Source organism: Microchirus variegatus, assembly GCF_963457635.1.
Source record: "Microchirus variegatus genome assembly, chromosome: 5".
NCBI lineage: Eukaryota > Metazoa > Chordata > Actinopteri > Pleuronectiformes > Soleidae > Microchirus > Microchirus variegatus.
Window position 1 is genome coordinate 15,910,391 of NC_139806.1, and position 19,629 is coordinate 15,930,019.

The following is a 19,629-nucleotide window of genomic DNA, read 5'->3' on the forward strand; positions in this document are numbered from 1 at the left end:
ATAGGACCCTTTTTAAAAAAAAAAAAAAGATCCGATGCTCCCTGATCGGGGAACATACGACCCCATAGTGAGTGACCCTCGTGTCATAACAGGGATTGAAAACTGAATTTCAATGAATGCAAATGGTCCAGGGTCAACAAACCCTGTAATCTCGTGGTGTTTTATGTGGTAGATCTTCATCCAGGTTTTCCAGCAGCATCCGTCTCCACAAATCGCGGTCCTGGAAGCAGCGGGAGGCCACATCACTGTTTGGTTCTCAGCCCCCTAGGAAGAGTCCTTCGTTATTTTTACCGCCGTCACTTCAGAATATCTACACATTCCTTCAACATTAATCAGCCTCGCAGAAGCACTTTATCACATTACTCCTCCTCACATTCTCCAATTTGTTTTTAATGAGAAAGTTTGCATGAAAAGTAGACAGACGAGTGCTGACTCAGGTTTAACACGAGAGACACTCATTGCTTGTAAGGATTTTTTTTTTCTCTCTCTGTATTTACTTTTTTCTTCCTTTTTTTACGTTGATACCGGTTCTGGTTCTGTTTAAGTCTCTTTCCTCTCCTCACCCTCTGTGATCAGTGTGAAGCTGCTAATGGGAATTGCCACTTAGATAGATGATTCTGTCAGCGTTGTAAACTTGATGAGAAAACAAATCTCGCCTGTAAATCTGTCTCACAAACACAGTCTGTCTTTGTTTAGGTTTCAAATGAGGCTGTAATGCTGAGTGTACGTTTCTCTGTATGCCTCATCGCGGATGAAAAACACCCTCTAAGTGGAGCAGGATTTACACCAGTAAATGGAAGAAAGGTGCAGCTTAGCATGTAACGCTGTGATCAGTGGTGCATATGTGCATGTATTACAAGGTGCTGATTTAGTCTATCTGTTCTGTTTCAAAACATGAGAAGGAAATGTCTAATAATTACATTTATAATTGTCGATTCCCTTATTATTTTAAGTGTCATTTGATGAGGAGAACAACTAAAATCTTTCCATATTAGACTGGAGTAGTATACCTGTATGCTGGTGCTTCTTTTTCCTCTAATAGAGCCATCTAAAGCCAAGGCAAATGTGTTTTACTTAAAACTGATGTTACACATTAATCTGAAAAGCACAGCCTCCAGCCTCTTTAGACTTTAGTGTTATCAGTGACACCAAAATGTAATCGAAATGTCTGCAAAATCAGCTTTTCACCATTTTCACAAACTAGCAATCAGTTAAGCCTGCGCCACACGAGAGGATTTTCAAGTCTGAGTTGATTTTCAAAACGCATAGAGACCACAGACACAACAAATTTGCAATGTTTTAATCCTGGCAAAACACAGATCAAGTCGAGGCGTGTTTTGTGCTGAGAAACACACAAAAAAAACCTGTGGATGAATTCAGGGCTGAGAAGACGGAAATCAACTTGCCCTGGACAAGTGACGGTTCTTAACAAAATGCAACCGCTACACAAGTATGCTCAATATTTATGGTATTGTAAGTATGTTCAATACTTATGATAAGACTCTGGTGTGTCCCATGATGTTGCGTATGTTAACCCCTCACACCAGGATCATTTGGTCAGATAATCTAATCTAATCTAAACCAGCCTCAAATTAGAAGACACCCTCGATTGTTGGAAGGGTCAGATCAGGACAGAAAACTGGCTGAATCCAGAGAATTGTCAATGATGTTTATCAGTAATGAAAATAAATAAAATAAAATAGTTGCAGCCCTAAAGTGTTAATGCTAACGATAAGCTCCTCCAGAACGTAGGCCCATACTGCCTAATAAAACTTTAAATACTGCATATGTGATATAGAATATAATCTGTCATTTAAGTCTGTTGTGGAGCATATAATTGGATTTGGTGCTGTTGAAACTGAGGCCTAAATTATAGTATTATTTTACTTAAGTGGCTACATAATCATATTCATCAATGTATATGATGATGTTTATTTCCCATGTTCATGTAGGATGTGTGTTTAGCGTCATCAGTGTAATCCATATCCTGTCACAGACCTGTGTTGTTGGTTTGACGGTCACATGTGGGTGAAGATGGAGTGGCCTTGCAACATTGATTTAGACTCCCTCGTGCGCTGCAGGAGGGAACGTCGGCAGGCGTCGCTGAATTCGTAATCAGAGCCGATCAATGATGCTCCTGTCTACTAAAAATTGTTTATTCATCCCGGGTCACACACATGTGACTGACACACACAAAGAATTTACCTACTTCACAACTATACTCTAAATGCTGATATCATGTTAAACAGAACATATTATGCAAAATCAACTTTTTAATCATTTTAATCCCTATATTTGGGACTCTGGAGGTCCTATCAGTCGGCAAAATGTGAAAAAAGATGACTCACTCATGTTTTTGTGGTCCTCCTCAGTCTAAGTACGGGAGATAAAACACACGATGTTGACTTCCGCGCTCATTGGGACGTCACAAGGCGCTAAATTCCATGAATTGTGGTCTCACGGAGCTCCGCTTTGTCTGCTTTTCGGTATCCAAAAACCGGAAGTCCGCAAAAAGTTCTATTCTTGGCTCCACAGTGCAGCACAGAGTGCTACACAAACTTCCAGCCTCAGAGGATTTATCTGTCCAGTGGATACATGTTATATATGACAGCAATGTGCCTGCTAGAGCCTGCAAATGATCACTTTTCCAAATGCTAACTGTTGTTAGCTCCCAGTAGCCTCTGTGGCTGATGTCATTTCCTGTCCCTTAAGTTTTGTTTTACTTTTATTTAAGGTGGACCTTTGAGGTGGATCTAAAGATACTACTACCGAGCGTTCTGAACAGGGCTGTTTTTGCAGGGTGATTGAACTGCTGTGGTGCTTCATCCTGATGGTATTTTGACCAAAGCATGTCACAGACATGTTCATTAGGACACCAGGGAACTAGGTTAACTTGGAGAAATAGGGTTTAATATGACCCCTTTAAGCATGTGGTGTTTGTTCGATATAAAGTAATGGAAAGTTTCTGACAGAGAAGTTTGACGATGGAAAAGTCGACACCCTGCAGTGATCATGTTGAGTATGGTGTGAATCCACTTTCTACCTGATGGAGACAGAAAGCGGGAACAAGAGGGAAAGAGAGGTGGATGAGTGCCCAAGGGAGCAATGGAACATTCACACCAGAGCACATCCATCTCCGGGACATAAGAAAGGAGGTCGCCTGTAGCATGCTAAGCAGTAGTGAGTCTGACGCAGAATTCAGCATGAGATGCTGGTCAGCCTTGAGCACACACACACGCACACATACATCACAAACTTCTCGTCAATCGTGCCTCACACCCCTCACATCAGCGCAGAGTTCACCAGTCTAATTGGCTAGTGGGGCCACATTTCTCTCCGGCTGGCTATTGTCATGTGGCAACATAGTTAAACAGCCAGACGTCCACAGCCCCCCTGCATCTCCTTATCAAGACACATTCTTTCTCATGACAGCTCCTCACCAAGCATTTCTACCTTCTTTTTTGGCACGAGCTATAGACGACACACATACATCATGTAGTGAGAAGCCTGAATTATCTTCATAGTGACAGGAAAAATAAGAGCGCACAAGCTGAGAAGACGAGAAGAAAACTTTTTTCTCACTTCTAGTTGGTTGTAAGAAAAAAAAAAAAAAAGAAAAAAGGTCTCGCCCAGCTCTCGAGGCCTGTGGGGTGTGGCGTGAGTTCACGTCTGCCTTTTTTTTTTCCCCCATGTTTTTCTTTCATAAGAGGTTAGCACTGTGGGATCTGAGATAACTGCACAGCTCAATGACTGTTCTGCACCGTCGCGTTATTCAGTGCTGTTCACACACACGCACACACGCACACACATCTCCAAAAAGAAGCTGTCTGCTAAGCGAAATGTTCAACTTGAGGAAACATTAAATTGTTTATGCATGAGGGCTTTATGTGTTTTTATGTTCCTTCACTCAACTGTTTTCCCCACACTCAGATAGAAAATTAGAATAATATGAAAGGAACTGCCAGGAGGATAGTATCTTCAAATGCTGTTCACCTGCTCTCTGCCAGCAGCACTGTGTGCACGATGGTAAGTGAGGATAATCAGTGAAAAGGAGAAATCAAGCAAATGTTTCCTGTTGAACGTTTGAAGACTGTTAGGGTTTCTGAGAGTCTCGATCGCTTTGTCACATCAGAAATGTCTGTAATTGGGCTCCATTAGTCAGCTCAACAGGACATCGAGCATGATAGCTGATTGGCCAGCAGAGCAGGGTGACAGAAGACCTATAGCGGTGACAACTTTGAAAAGAGGGAAATGGATCGGTTGAAACTCAAGAAGGAGCTGTGGATAGCAGGAGCCACAGGTCCCCTTTGTCTCCCCTCTGCCTCGCTCACTTGTTCATCTGTCAAAAAAGCTATTTCCAGTGCCTCCCTCCTTCCCTTTGCTCCCTCCTTCTGGTGCAAGTCTTGTCACTCTGATCCCCTGGCTGAAAAGGTAAGACAATCTGGCGTGAGGGGGGGGGGTGCTCTGCTGACCTCACTCTGCAACCACACAACTCAGGTCGACTTTTCGGCGAACATCTGTTCGGTAATCGCGCCTATACGTTCTGCGCTCTTTACTGCGCGACTACAGCTCTGGTTCGTCTCTGAATGTGTGAACTGTCGTTTAAATCCGCTGCAGAGCTAAGGTGAGAGAGAGATTTGTCTGTGCGAAAAGGACATTCGAGTGTGTGCTTGGCTAAGCCAGTGGGACAGAAGCGCTGATGTGTGCTACCATTTAAAATAGCCCAGACAGACAGCTGAGCAGCTGTGACCTCAGGTCGCTTGAACTCTCAGTTACACTCAGTGACCACACTGCTTTTTTGCAACATGCGTGCGTGTCTGTGCCCACAGTATAATGCACTGACTCATCCAGTGAATATTTTTAAGGACGTTAAACTGTGTTTTGTGAAGCAAACCTCAGTAAGAAAAACATCAGTTGAATCATCAAACTAACTGTCTCTTTCAGTGTGTGTGTGTGTGTTTGCTGCCTGTCAATGTTTATATATTCTATATATCTGCACATGACTGTCAGGGTATTAAAGAGGTCATATTATACCCTGTATCTCCAAGTTAACCTAGTTCCCTGGTGTCCTATAATGAACATGTCTGTGACATGCTTTGGTCAAAATACCATGAGAATGAAGCACCACAACAGTTAAATCACGCTGTCAAAACCGCCCTGTTCAGAACACTCGGTTTAGTAGTATCTCTTTAGATCCACCTTAAAGGTCCACCTTAAAAAAAAGTCAAACGAAACTTAAGGGACAGTAAATGAAATCAGCCACAGAGGCTACAGAGAGGAAAAGTGATCATTTGCAGTCTCTAGCAGGCACATTGCCGTCATATATAACATGTATCCACTGGACAGATAAATCCTCTGAGGCTGGAAGTTTGTGTAGAACTCTGTGCTGCACTGTGGAGCCAAGAATAGAACTTTTCGGAGACTTCTGGTTTTTGGATACTTTTGCCCTCGCCAGCACTCTTGTGTGTTTTACGGACAAAGCGGAGCTCCGCGCGACAACAATTACAGGAATTTTGCAAATTGTGACGTCCCAATGAGTGCGGAAGCCACTTTTTTCACACTTTGCCGACTGATAGGGCCTCCATAGTCCCAAATATAAGGATTTAAATTATTAAAAAGTTGATTTTGCATAATATGTCCCCTTTAAACAGACAGATTTGGTTTTGTCAGACAGGGACAATTGCAGTCCAATCACAACTCAGGCAAAGCAGAGGCACGATATCCTTGCACCGGGCACTCACTCCGCCTTAGACTGCAGCGACAGCCAGACACTCAGTTTCACAGCAACACATATATGAAATAGACCCCGAGGATCGAATGCAGTCAGTGTGCAAGTGGAAGTGCACGACTATGGGACAGGGTGTGCCAGTGACATCATCTTTTGGCCTTTATGATTATGAAAGTGTACATGTGCGTGAGAGGCTGAGTGCATGGCGATTGTGTGTTTTAGCCAGGAAAATGCTATAAGTTACGTGCTCCCAGTCTGATGGTTAAAACAGTGGGAGGTGTGGTGAGACTTTGAAGGCCACGGTCGCCTGATGCTATCGAATGCCTTTACAGTTACCGTGGATAGGGGGGGGGAAAAAGGACAACACACCTCTTTTTTTTTCTGCTTCAATGCGAAATGAATGAACGCTTTCGAGACCTATCAGGCTTTGCCTGGTAATGCATAAAACACTATGCTAAGCAGTGATGCTTACATCGAAGCTGACAGCTGACAATGCGGGGCAATTATAGCTGATGAACAGGCATAGTTTCCCCTACAGGAGCAGCCAAAGGGGTCGGCCACACATCAGCTGAGCGAGCAAACTGTCACTGTCGACGCTGCTTTCATCACAACCGTCTGTCTGCCACAGGGCCTTCCAGCACCGGACCTATTCATGTCCTCGGCACTCTGCCTCTATTCCTGGTGCAAACACACAGACAGTTATGTTTAGCGAGAGGCTTACTGGATGCAAATAAAGAAGGTCAGACTGAGATGGCTCTTGCTCTGACTACGCCCTCATGGCTGAGTCCTTCCCGACTGCTGACCAGCAGCATGTATGGTCAGTGAAATCGTGATGTCTTTTACAGGAGGGCAAGCAAGCCAGTGCAACGTCGTCATGCCGTCTTTGTTTTAAATTGATACTTGAACTTTTTGGGCTTCAATAGATGATTGAGAGTTGGCTGTGATGCAGTTACTGAAATCAAAGAGAAAAAAACTTCACTTCAGAGCTCACCTCTACAGGTCACACACAGATACATCTTGTTTCTTTAATCCGTACACAATTTTAAATTTAAGAACCACAGTTGGCAGGTTTACAGGGAGTTGCGTGCTGTAACTACTTCTTGGCCGGGCACCGTGAAATTCCAGCCGTGTTAGATTTCAAACAAGATACAATGCGTTAAGCTTTAGAGGTGCTGGTAGGCGAATACTTGAACTTTGGGGTGAGCCAGGCTCGCTATTTCCATGTTTACAGTCCTCATGCTAAGCTAAGCCAAGCCAAGCCAACTACCTCATGGCTCTTGGCCCAGCTTTACAGCAGTGAAGTGACATTACTAATCAGTTTAATAACTTCCAAAATGCACAAAACGTAGCTGGATACACACCTCACGGTCCCATACTCCAGTAAAATGCGAGAGCAGGGGCAACGTGTGTCAAATTAAAATACAATTTAGTCACTACTCACTAGGGTTGCCAACCATTCCGTAAAATAACGGATATGGAAAGGTTCTTCCACATGCAATGTGTGTAATATGTAAACAGTATCACCGAGTAGAGAATGGGATTTTATTTATTCGCTCCTTATTTTCTTATCAGGAAGTTGGCAACCCTACTACTCACCTTCACAGATGTTTGCACTTACTATGGCTGACTACACACTGAGTCAGTCTAAAGCCCACACAAATCCTAAAAAATATGATTAATAACCGGTAAGCCGCGTGCGCAGGGACGTGAACAAAAACAGTTTCCGAGCAAACCCCTCTCGTTAATTAGTGTCTATTGTGCTTGCGATATTCTTCAATGGAAAGCCCAGCTCGACCGCATCGTAGCGACACAAAGGGAAGGAAATGAGACACGAAACAAACTGTCACTTAAAATATGTACATTTATACACATGCGAGGGTAATAAGGACTGTAAGTGAACTGTGGGTGCAATGAACACCAGTCTGGAACAAAACAAACAGGAGGATATCATACGAACGGCGCAAACATGGTTACAGAATATGAAATGTGACACAACCTTTTCCGTCTTCATTAAATGCCTTTAATGAATAATAATAATAATAATAGTATATCTGCGTGTGTTTAAACTGGTCACCCTTTTTGCACTGTTGAGCAGAGTTTAAGTTTTCAGTCGAGATACTGTACACGTTGTTTATAATGCAGTGTGGTTAATGGAAGAGGTATATCATCGCTCACAGACCCATGTCAAGCTCTAAGTGTGTAGCCCTTAGCTTCGATACTGTATCTATGCAAATGTTTTACAAAGACATAGTCATCTATCTTGAGTACTGCATTTGCATAGCAATGACCATGCATTAATGTCTTCACTCACACAGGTAGGTACCCTGCTGTAACTTAAATTACCTGTGCATACAAACCTCATCTACACAAGAAAACTGGTACACAGTGGAAACCATTGTAGAAGTCATAAAAAAACAACAAATCCCTTATGCTACACCCTTATAAAGAATCAACTAAAACAAGTAGTGATTTGTTTTTGTAGTAGTTGGGATTTCAAGAAGTGTTCTGCAGGCGTGTAAGGCGTTGCTTTCCCTTTAGCTACTGTATGCTGCAAAACATGAACACTCACATTCACCACTATATAGGCAATTTAGTGCGGTCAAATAACCATGATTTTGAACAGTGGGAGGAAACCAAGGAAACTCTACACAGACAAAAATGATTCTAATACAGAAGGAAACACATTATTGAATCCATGTAGCAGGACTTCAACAATGGCTGCCACTGTACTGTATGTACCCACCTATAAAGATCCTAAATAAAAATATACTGTTTTTGTGTCAAATTGTTGTTGAATCTGCATGTTATGAAAGTAAATCCCAGTCTAAGCCATGTCCATGTGATGAAACGTTGTGGTAAGCAGATATGAAAATGGGTTTTCGATGCTTTCTGGAGAGTTTGAACTTAATGTGAATTCAATGAGCAAAAAACACAAAACAGAGTGCACCATAAACAATAATGTATAGACTGTAACGTGCGTTTATGTCATGAGCTTGATTTGGAGAACGTTCTGCTTTATTTGTTACAGAAATAAAATCTCTATAGTCCCCCCCCCATCCCACCCCCCTTGCATTGATTTCTAACTTTGTGGAGCAGACAAGCATAGTCCATTCATAGCTAGTTGAAAAGAAAAGATAAACCCATTCAAATAGATCCGTTAAGAGCTCTTTGTAGAATCAGAACCTCACACACTCCGTCAAATCTTTCCACCTATTTACAGTTACATATTATCGACACCTAGATTGTGTGTGCACCATGTATTCAACTGTGCAAGTGTGAACTAATTACATTCTATTTCCAGCCAAGGTACACAGTCAGAGTATATCAAATCTGCTGTTCTGGGCTCGGCACCTGGGATTGATCTACCAATTTATCATACATTCCTGAAAAGGAAAAAGAGTTGACATTTCAAATGAGTCAAATTCTTCTGTCTGAGTGTGATGAGGTTTACAGTCCGAAAGATTAAGCGAAATCCAGCAGCAGAAAAAGAGCACAGCTGTATTGTTATAATGTGTGTAAGAACACCTAAATGTGATTCTTGATGCTTTAAGTGTTCTGAACTACAGGATGTGTGCCGAGTGTGAGGGGAGCAAGGAGCTGCAGTTGCTATATTGGTGTCTACATACACACACTCATCTAATCCCAGAACAGCCTAGTGGAAGCAGCAGGCATAATCGTTGTCGATGGCCGTGCATGGGATCAGCTTGTGCAATTATCTGCATTGGTAATGATACAGGACAAGTTCCTGCAGGAGCGCCACATCTACAGTCTCCTACAATGCTGTCCTCCTCTCTTCTGTATCCATCTTCCTTTCCCATGTTTCTTTCTCCATTGTTACTATCCGTCCACGTAGATTAAGGACAGGAGTAAGGATACTTTATGTGACATATGATATTTAAGTCTGTCTGCATATACATGTTTCCTAAAATGGTTAAGTGGGATTCGCAGACAGTGCTGGCATCAGATTAAAGTCCACTGCATGCAAAGTGCAGCAAAGAGCAGTGCGAGGCTCCAGGGTCGTGCCCAGCTGGCAGGCGCTGAGGCCCCTATCACCTTCACTGATGGGGGCTTGGAGGGGTTCACGTGTGGGACGTCACCTCCAGGTTGTCTCGCAATGGGTCTTCTTTTACTGGAGACATCTGTATATGCTGTAAGAGACGGAGAGAGGAAAGAAAAAAGACACAGATAAATGGTCAAGTGCATCACAGTAATCACAGTTCATGTTTTAATGGCCTCAGTCCATTGGCATTGAAAAAATTGTAAGTTAAAGGGGGCATATTATACCCTATTTGTCCAAGTTAAACTAGTTCCCTGGTGTCCTAATGAACATGTCTGTGTCATGCTTTGGTCAAAATACTATAAGGATGAAGCACCACAGCAGTTCAATCACCCTGCCAAAACAGCCCTGTTCAGAATGCTCGGTTTAGTAGTATCTCTTTAGGTCCACCTTAAAGGTCCACCTTAAAATAAAAGTCAAATGAGACTTAAGGGACAGGAAATGACATCAGCCACAGAGGCTACTGGGAGCTAACAGCAGTTAGCTTGTTAAAAAGTGATTATTTGCAGGCTCTAGCAGGCACATTGCTGTCATATATAACATGTATCCACTGGACAGATAAATCCTCTGAGGCTGGAAGTTTGTGTAGAACTCTGTGCTGCACTGTGGAGCCAAGAAGAGAACTTTTCGCGGACTTCCGGTTTTCAGATGACTTTGCCCTCGCCAGCACTCTCACGTGTTTTACGGACAAAGCGGAGCTCCGCGAGACAACAATTCCAGGAATTTAGCGCATTGAGACGTCCCAATGAGTGCGGAAGTCAACGTCACGTCATCTCCTGTACTTAGACTGAGGAGGACCACTTTGCCATCTGATAGGATCTCTAGAGTCCCAAATTAAAGGATTTAAATGATTAAAAAGTTGATTTTGCATAATATGTTCCCCTTTAAAGCTCATCAACAACCAGCATTCCCATCATTTCAAGGATTTTCAAAATCAATCAGCCATTAAAATAACGTACGATTGTCTCTTCAATTTAAAGTGAGGTAACATGTACGTCAGAAGAAGTAATTTATTTTAAAAAAGAAATCAAAAATGCATGTACAGCGCTACTGGATAGATAGCTGTGGAGCAACTAAGTGACTTTAAAAGGCCTTTTTTCTCTAGCCCGTGCCATTATATATGACATTTTTCTGCCACACAGACACACAGTAAAAATAAAAGGCCACTGAATGCCACACGCACACATCATGATGGAGAAGTGATTGGTTGTCTTATCTCCAGCAGCACCCTTTAAGTGCTCATTTTATCACGGTCCCCGAGAACACACACATAAAACTGTATAAACACTTTAAGGCTGACATGAGTGAAATCTTGAAAAAGGACTTCACTTCAACTGCTATTATTGCTATTACTGCTGTAATGGAGGATTTGCCGGATGGGACGAGAGCGGGCTCCTCTGCAGAGGAAACGGTTTCACTTCACACACACAAGCAGACACAAGCAGACCGTCTGTGTGCGAGGCGACGAACAGCGTGTACACATGTTGTCCACCTGTCGTTGTAGGGCCATTGTTCTGTGTTGACAATGGGTCTTTAAAATAACAGTGAAATACTGCACCCCTGACTTCAGAGTGGATTTTGATCATCAAACGCACAATCGCTTTTCACAGCCAGCAATGTGCCACCAATATGCCTGACCAATATGTACATGTGCGCTCAAAACAGTACAAGTGCAAAGACTGTAAAACTGCCAACATGGGCACTGCAGTAAAACTGTGCTGTTCTTAAACTGACAAAAACACTTGCATCACGCGTGAAGTTGCTCAGTGCAAGATAATACTTTATATTAATATATTGGACAGACTACATTAGTCTCTCCTTTATGTCATTGCACCTGATCCTATGGGTCATTCATTCTTCACTTTTTGCACTATTTTCTTTACATACTTTTGTACACTCATTTATTTATGTTGAATTCTTTTCTTGTATTGTATTTTGCTGCTGTGCCACAACAATTTCCCCTTGGGGATGAATAAAGTATTTCTATTCTATTCTAATCGGTTTCTTTCTCTCTCACTTTTCCCTGGTGTAGGTGTCTCTAGATGAATTTGAGTCCCTCTTTTCAATAAAAAAAGACAAATATTTCTTTCCACTCCTCACCCTGACCAAACCCAGCCCATCCTAAAAAACCTACACATCTGGATTTAAGACAGATTTTGACACAAAGTACACCAAACACACTCAAATTCCCATGACCATCATGACTCAGGCTTTTAATGAGTGTCATACATTTGAGAGTGAAGGTTTGTGCAAGACCCATGTGAGTGTTTGTCTCGAAAGTGGGGTGGATTCCTTGAAACCTTGAAAAGTAGATACCGCAAGCAAAAAGAGGAAAGAGGGACTGGGTCAGAATGTCTTTTTATCATTTCGTTTGAAATGATTCCCAAGAGCGGGTGAATAAACTAATCTGTCCATATTTGCATACAGTAATATCTGTGGACACTTGGTTGTCAAACTACTTGACAGCCAGATGCATGTGATAAGCTACAAATGAAACCTAATGCATTCTCCAGTAAAACTGAGAATGCATATAAGCCCATCCCCATGGTGCACTTGGGGTTTTTGTGTAAACAAGTCTGAAAACAAGGCTAGGCAGGGCTCAAGAGAGAGAGTGTGTGTGTGTGTGTGTGAGAGAGAGAGAGAGAGAGAGGGGGATGATTCCAGTGCCATTGGTTTTTGTTGTTCCAGTAGACAATAGACAAAGACATCACTTATCCCAAATCAGATTGCTGTTATTGTTTCAGTGGACATTGGCTGCATATCACCAGAAATATGTCCGAAAACAGCATTTGAATGGGACGACAGACAACATGAATGTGACAGCACTGCAGGCAAACCAACTGGCTAATTACTAGAGCAGGCCATTGCCAGAACATCCAATTACAGCACAGGCAACAATGCTGTTAAGCTAGTTAAATTGTCATTTTCACATCAAGCTGGTATACGGGAAGATGCCTTGTTGGACCGCTTCTTGATCTTTGAAATATAACCCAAATCAAATGCAATAAAACTTGCGGTTTTATTTTATTGCATTTGATTTGGTTTTGGCTGGGAGTCAGTCTACTTAAACAAATCATCTTACCAGGCCCCCATTTGTGGGCAAAACCAAAGTTGGTGATCGCCTACGGGGGCAACAGCTGCACGACACATAAAAGAGATAGAATTAACAATATAATTGCATAATTTATCTTATGTCTTATAGGTTTCCTTGACGTTTTCTCGTAAATAAACCAATAAATCAACAAATCAAAGCTCACACTAGACTTAGATTTGAGAATGGGCCAGTGTTCTGCTCAATGAGTTGGCGAAAGTGACGAAAGAAAAGAACACTTAAGCTGTCATGTGCTGCTGCAGTGGGTAATCTGGGTAATAAGTGGTAAACATTCAAAATATGGATTAGAGCAGTAACACAATGTTATATAAAAAGACTTTAACAATTGTATTGCTGTTAAGACATAGTGGTCTAAATGCTCGGAAACAGATGAACAGAAAGCGCTTAAAATATAATGGTGCATTGTGCTGTATTTTTCTTGGAGAAAAATCCGAACTTTAATTTGTGTTTATTTTCTAACTGCAGGCAAACCTTTATGCATAATTAACAAGAGCCAAGAATTAAATGTGGTTTGTATTTTATTTATTTCAACTATTCCTCAAATGTTTCGCTATTGGGCTCCCACATCTGTTTCCCTTTCTGTTTTTTGAGAAAATATACGTAACTTGCAAAAAATAGACAGTCCTGGGTTGAGCACTGTCATCACAGCTTTCACTAGGTCATAATATAATCGAGATATCGTTTTAAGCCAATAATTATGAAACAATATGGATATCGTCAAGATTTTAGAGCCATCTCCTGAAATATTGTTAAAAAATTATCATTAGAAGCAGATGGAATCTGAGAATGTAGAGAGAGATGTGTTGAAAGAGTTAAGTCCCTAAAATATTCAACAACCTGATGCACATCTGAAAACTGAAAAAAACCCAAGCAGGGCAGCAGGGTCATGGCATGTGATGTTGTTGTCATAATGAGGCAATGTTAGCAGATAAGCTGTGCTTTATAAGCTGGCTCATGTCGAAATCCCCCAAAGACGGAAAAAGCACAAGCAAGTCAGAAAAAAACAGAGAGTGGAAGGGAGTGAAAGATGATGCAAAGGTTTAGCGGAGGCAAACAGTGAAGTCGGCTTTTTGCGATGAGAAAGATAAATGTCCGCTGTCACTTATATGAAGCGTACGGCAGGGCATCACAACATAAATGACATGTGTTCTCTACCACTGAAAGACAAATGTGAGTTGATTGATAAAAAGCTTTATTATAAACAGGAAACACTGACAGTAAAAAAAAAAAAAAGACAAATGGAACCTAAGTGCAACAACAGTGTAGTTAATGTTTCGGAGGGACTGTGTCGACGTGTGTGCATGCGTCTGTGCCCTGGTATAAAGAATGGGCTGTGGTTTACTTTCATTTGTCAGTTAAGCAGACAGGGTCGTGAGGAGAGAGGATGTGAGAAAACATGTCACTTCATTTCGTCTGAAGCACATTCTGCTCTACACGGGCGCAGCGCTACCTTCAGTACAACAACACAAGATCTTCTGCCACTGTGTTGACCTCTGTGTTGGATAAGGGTGTGAGAAATGGTCCATAGTGTCCTTTGCCATTAATACCTCTCCAGATGGGCAGCTTGTGTTTGGAGGAGACTCCATTTCCCACTGGCCCAGAAGCAACAACAGCTGCTTCTAACAAGTCTGGCCACAGCATGGAGGAAGAGGCGGACCTCGGGTCCTTGCCAAGAGGAAGGAGGGATTGGAGAGGAGGGAGGGAGGGAGGGAGGAATAAGGGTTGGAAGGTGAGTGGGAGGAATAACAAACGTCTTGGGCATCAATTCTTTGGAAAAATTGTGAGGGACAGAAAATTGCATGATGGTTGTCTGGGCAGCCATAATTTTTCTGCTGCTGCTGCAGAGACAGGGACACTTTCCTTCTCTCCTCTCCTTTGGGTTCGCCAGCACCAGGCTATAAAATTGCCCACAGTCTAAATCCTCGCAAAGAACCAGTACAGTAAGCAGTAACAGTATCAGTTGAATACGATAGTCAAAATCCCCGGGTCCGATGCGATCCAAAAAACCCAAAAAAGTATTGCATGAATGCTCCACCAAGGAGAAGCTGTAAAGAGAGACGGGAATGCAGACATCTGACACACTGCGATGATCGTGTGAGCCATGATTAAGATAGATTAGTGTCGTTTTCTAAAAACGTCTGTAGCAGACAGATATCGGGTGATACGCAAGGCTGCGATATCAGTAGGCATCCCAACTAAATCCTCCAACCTATGTCAACAAACCGTTCTCTTAACCAACATGGGTGCTACATATGGACAGTGCACAGAGAAGATAATGTACATGCAATCCAACAGAGAAGCAGCGCTGGGAAAATAAGAGACAAATCCAGTGAGTGAACCCAGATCCACATATGTGTTTTGTATCCCTACACAAGCGCGCGTCTATTTGTGTGACTTGTGCAAGCCATCGTGGAGGATGCTGCTACTGTATACTGGGGCTTAGAAAGTTGTCATGTTTTATGTTATTAAAATGACAAAGCAGCTTTTCCAGTCTGAGCTCAGACAAACATAAACATGTCTCCCAGTTTTCTATTCCACTGAATTAAAATAAACCCTGTACTGTGTGTCAGTCCAACTTTAGTTTGAGTCATTTATTTATTCTTATAATACGACTTTTGATTTACGCCACATGGAAGGACTGCGTTGGAGGTCAATAACTTCTCCTCCTCTCGCTCAATCTCACCACCTTCCTCTCTCTAGGCTCACACCCCTGCCTTGACCTTGCAGGTTTTCTCCCTGCTAAGTGGTTGATGGGAAACGAGAACAGAGGGAGGAGGTGGGGTCGGTGGGTTCACTGTAATCCTGAATTTTGACAAGGCTACTAGATTTGCCTCGTGGTGATGTTTCATTAGGAGAGGTGACCTTTGACACATTTTTGAATCACTCGCACGTACAGGTATAGACACGTATATGCAACCATGTACACAGAATAGGATTAAAGGACCCATATTATACCCTATAAGTTAACCTAGTTCCCTGGTGTCCTAATGAACATGTCTGTGACATGCTTTGGTAAAAATACCAGAAGAATGAAGCACCACAGCAGTTCAATCACCCTGTCAAAACAGCCCTTTTCAGAACGCTTGGTTTAGTAGTATCTCTTTAAAAAAGAAAGTAAAAACAAAACTTAAGGGACAGGAAATTACATCAGCCACAGAGGCTACTGGGAGCTAACAGCACTTAGCATTTGGAAAAGTGATAATTTGCAGGCTCTAGCAGGCACATTGCCGTCATATATAACATGTATCCACTGGACAGATAAATCCTCTGAGGCTGTAAGTTTGTGTAGAACTCTGTGCTTCACTGTGGAGCCAAGAATAGAACTTTTCGGACTTCCGGTTTTCAGATATGGCTGCCCTCGCCAGCACTCCTGGGTGTTTTACGGACTAAGCGGATCTCCGGGAGACAATTCCAGGAATGTTGCGCATAGTGACGTCCCAATGAGCGCGGAAGTCAACATTGTGGGTTTTATCTCCTGTACTTAGACTGAGGAGGACCACAAAAACATGACACACTTTGGGAGTCCAAAATATATGTATTAAAATTATTAAAAATCATTATTATTTTGTATAATATGGGACCTTTAAGGCATGTTCATAGTGTATATGCACATACACATACAAACACTTTTGAATGAATGGGTAGAGAGGCGTGTGAGCTGTTCTAGTTCAGGTATAAGACTCGTGATCATGGCTGGGACATAAGAGAAATAAAGTTTATATAACTGGTCCTTCTTTCTTGTGAGAGCTCTGAGAAATCTGACATAATGCCATCTGTTATGACTGCATTAAAAGAAAAAATAGACATACTTGCCAAGTCCAGAGAGTGAAGCCAGCGCATTAGGGCATGACATTTTTATTCTCTTGAATGATTCCGCTGATTTCTCACTTGTTTGTTTAGATGAGTCATTGGGTGATTAACTTCACCATTCAGACACCGTTCAGTCATTAGTGTTACTTATAAGTTACAATATTAAGACTCCCACAAACATGTCAAATGTTACCTGTCCAACATACACCAACAAGTGGTATATACAAGTTGTTTTTTTTCTAGTAATACTAGCAGCATCCTCATCCTCCAATGGAGGCTAGCACACAACGTCACACAAATAACCAGTGTTACTACACTGCAGACCTTTCCATTTGACTCCCAATTGGACTCCAATAAAAGACTGATGCTGCTCTTGGTGGCAATGCATCAGGAATGTCCTGGCACTGTTAAAACACCAGGAGAATGTTAAAAACATTGTTTTTAACGCCTCTCTTTACTGTCTTACACAGACACATTTACCTTCCCAAGAACCCACACAATGTTTCCTTATCTCTTTTCACACACTCTAAGACAAAGAGTGGTAAGGTTAGAGGGTGGGGGGGAGAAGGACGGGATGTTTTCACGCAGTTCACGACTGGTCATTCGTCTCTGTGCTGGTTCTGTTAATGGTTCACTCTTTATGTGGTGCCATGTCAGGCTGGGGCTCCTCACCCCATCCAACTAATCTCCCTATTCTGTATTCTGAGTTGCACACTCACATGCACAGCAACTCACTTCTCTGGGAACTGTCCTTCTGGTTCACAGGCAACATGCTTAGGGAATCCAGGACTGGTACAGGGTCTCTAACGGGACACGAACGGACTCGAGGGCCAAAAATAAAGGGGCACCACTGGGGTACACATCGGAGCCTAGAGCTAACCTAGCAACTGGCAGAGCAGCATGGCAACTCCAGAGCAGGGATCACAGCGATGGAATCTACCCAGTGCGATTCTTAGACTATTAAGCGCCTTGGCAAGATTAAGAATTACTTCCCTGGATGCACACACACACACACACACACACACACACACAAGCACATACACAGAGAAACAAATAGGCTAAAGGGGCCCTGGGAGGAAAGTGACCTCTACCAGTCAATGTGACAGATTTACAAGATGCAGGGGAATCCTGTGGAGAAAGCAACCTCTATGCAACGGTGGAGTTAGTGCAACTCCTCAATCTTACAGAGGCACATACACTGCATTCCCCACCAGAACACTCATTTGACATTTGGATGATAGCATTGGTCATACGCACACACAGACACACACCCAACACTACACCTGCTTGCACTCAAACGCCAGATGCCTCATTGCATTGGCAGGTGTCAGGTTGTCCTTGTCAACAGACAAGCGTGAAGGATGCTGAGAAGAACTCGCATCCATATACTTTCGCCCACACACACACACACGCACAAACACACACACTCTCCATACTCTCCATTGCCATCAAGAGGAAGTGCACATCAGGTAGCACTTAAGAAACACCGTCGCTGTAAACGTCTCCAAGACTTAAAATTCCAACCACGGATTCCTCTTCTGCCCACTGCAATCTACCAATCAGTGAAGAAGTCTCAAGATAAATTATATACTTACTATGACACTTGCTTTCTCATCATCCTCTGAGTTTGTGGTGTAGTCTGGAGTGTCAAGAATCCGATGACGTAACAGGTCAAGTATGGGAAAACGTTCAGAATCGAAGCGGCCATTTTGGCAGGAAGCCGTGCTGTTCAAATCCAAAGACATACTGTATATATACACCAGGTATGCGTCCATTCGCTAGCTGTTTTCTCAGCTGAAGATGGTAGAAAGACAGTCGGAAGCAACAGTTCTGCAATATTTTTGCATGATTGCTATGGATTCAAAGTGAGCAGTGAAACTGGCACCGTTCATTTTCTTTTAAATTCTCTAATTTTCCTGCCACCAGGGCAGTGTAAACAAACTTCATGTGATGTCCGGAGCTCTATACAGGGTGCCACCTGCTCAGTTACAGTATTAGCAGTGCCCACGCATAAACAAGATGCAGATAATGTCAAATGTGACCAGCCTCTTCTGCATTAATCACTTCAAAGTCATACTTGCCTTTTCAACTTGAAAGGGTTTGGAGAAAATCTGTGGGATGTTATAAATGTTTGATTTAGTGGGGCAAGTCAAATACTTTGATGTAAACTTTGATTGCGTAATTGACTACACTATTAGAATCAAATCAGAACCGCGCACTACATTAAGTACGCCGTCAGTGACCCTTCCAATCTGATCTGTAATCAGATGAAGCAGCCCCCCCCCCCCCCCCCCCCAAGCTGTCAGGCATGACTGTCTGTCCCAGGTTCAGCTCTAATTGCCAAATCAATAATGGATAAGAGCATAGGGCTTTGTCACTCTGGTTACTGGTCAATATGATCAGCTTTTAATGAAGCAACTTGAATTTGTCTTTCTTTGAAAGATACAGATCTCTATATCTATAAGACCATTCACAGACACATCATGCCATACAAAAACTCTCTGCTCTACAAAGCAAATACTTTGTAAAGTGAGTCTGAGATGGAAGTCTCGATGGGAAAATTCCATCGCAGGTCCATACTTTCTTACCTTCTCTCTGCACCTAGTTTGAATTTCCCCCAGCATACCAGGCAGGGCTGAGACAAAGAGGATCAGACTCATCTCTGCTTATCCTTTAACTGTATTTTTCAATATCAAAGGAATGTCTGCCTTTATTTTCTCAGTGCTGTGTTACAGAAGGAATGCCACTTTCTGTGTAAGTAGCCAGGCATGGCCTTCAGGCGAGGCATGAAAGTGAAGAAGGCAACTCATGTTAACCCCACACCCACTATGCCATCCAATCTGGGTGCAGACATTGATAAATAAACCTTAATAAAGTGCCAAAACAAACTCTGGCCACTACAAAACTGTTTCAATTAAAAGG

The 19,629-nt window shown here is 42.5% G+C and overlaps 1 protein-coding gene across 1 annotated transcript in view; it reads right to left on the minus strand.

The window, feature by feature from the left end:
• Positions 1-8,810: 8,810 nt before the first annotated feature.
• Positions 8,811-19,629, minus strand: part of LOC310927679 (glypican-5-like) — a 96,687-nt gene continuing 85,868 nt past the window's right edge. Inside the window, exon 9 of the mRNA XM_083890049.1 lies at positions 8,811-9,876. Within this exon, the coding sequence (XP_083746175.1) occupies positions 9,689-9,876 (188 nt within the window). The 3' untranslated portion in view covers positions 8,811-9,688. The remainder of the gene's footprint in view (positions 9,877-19,629) is intronic.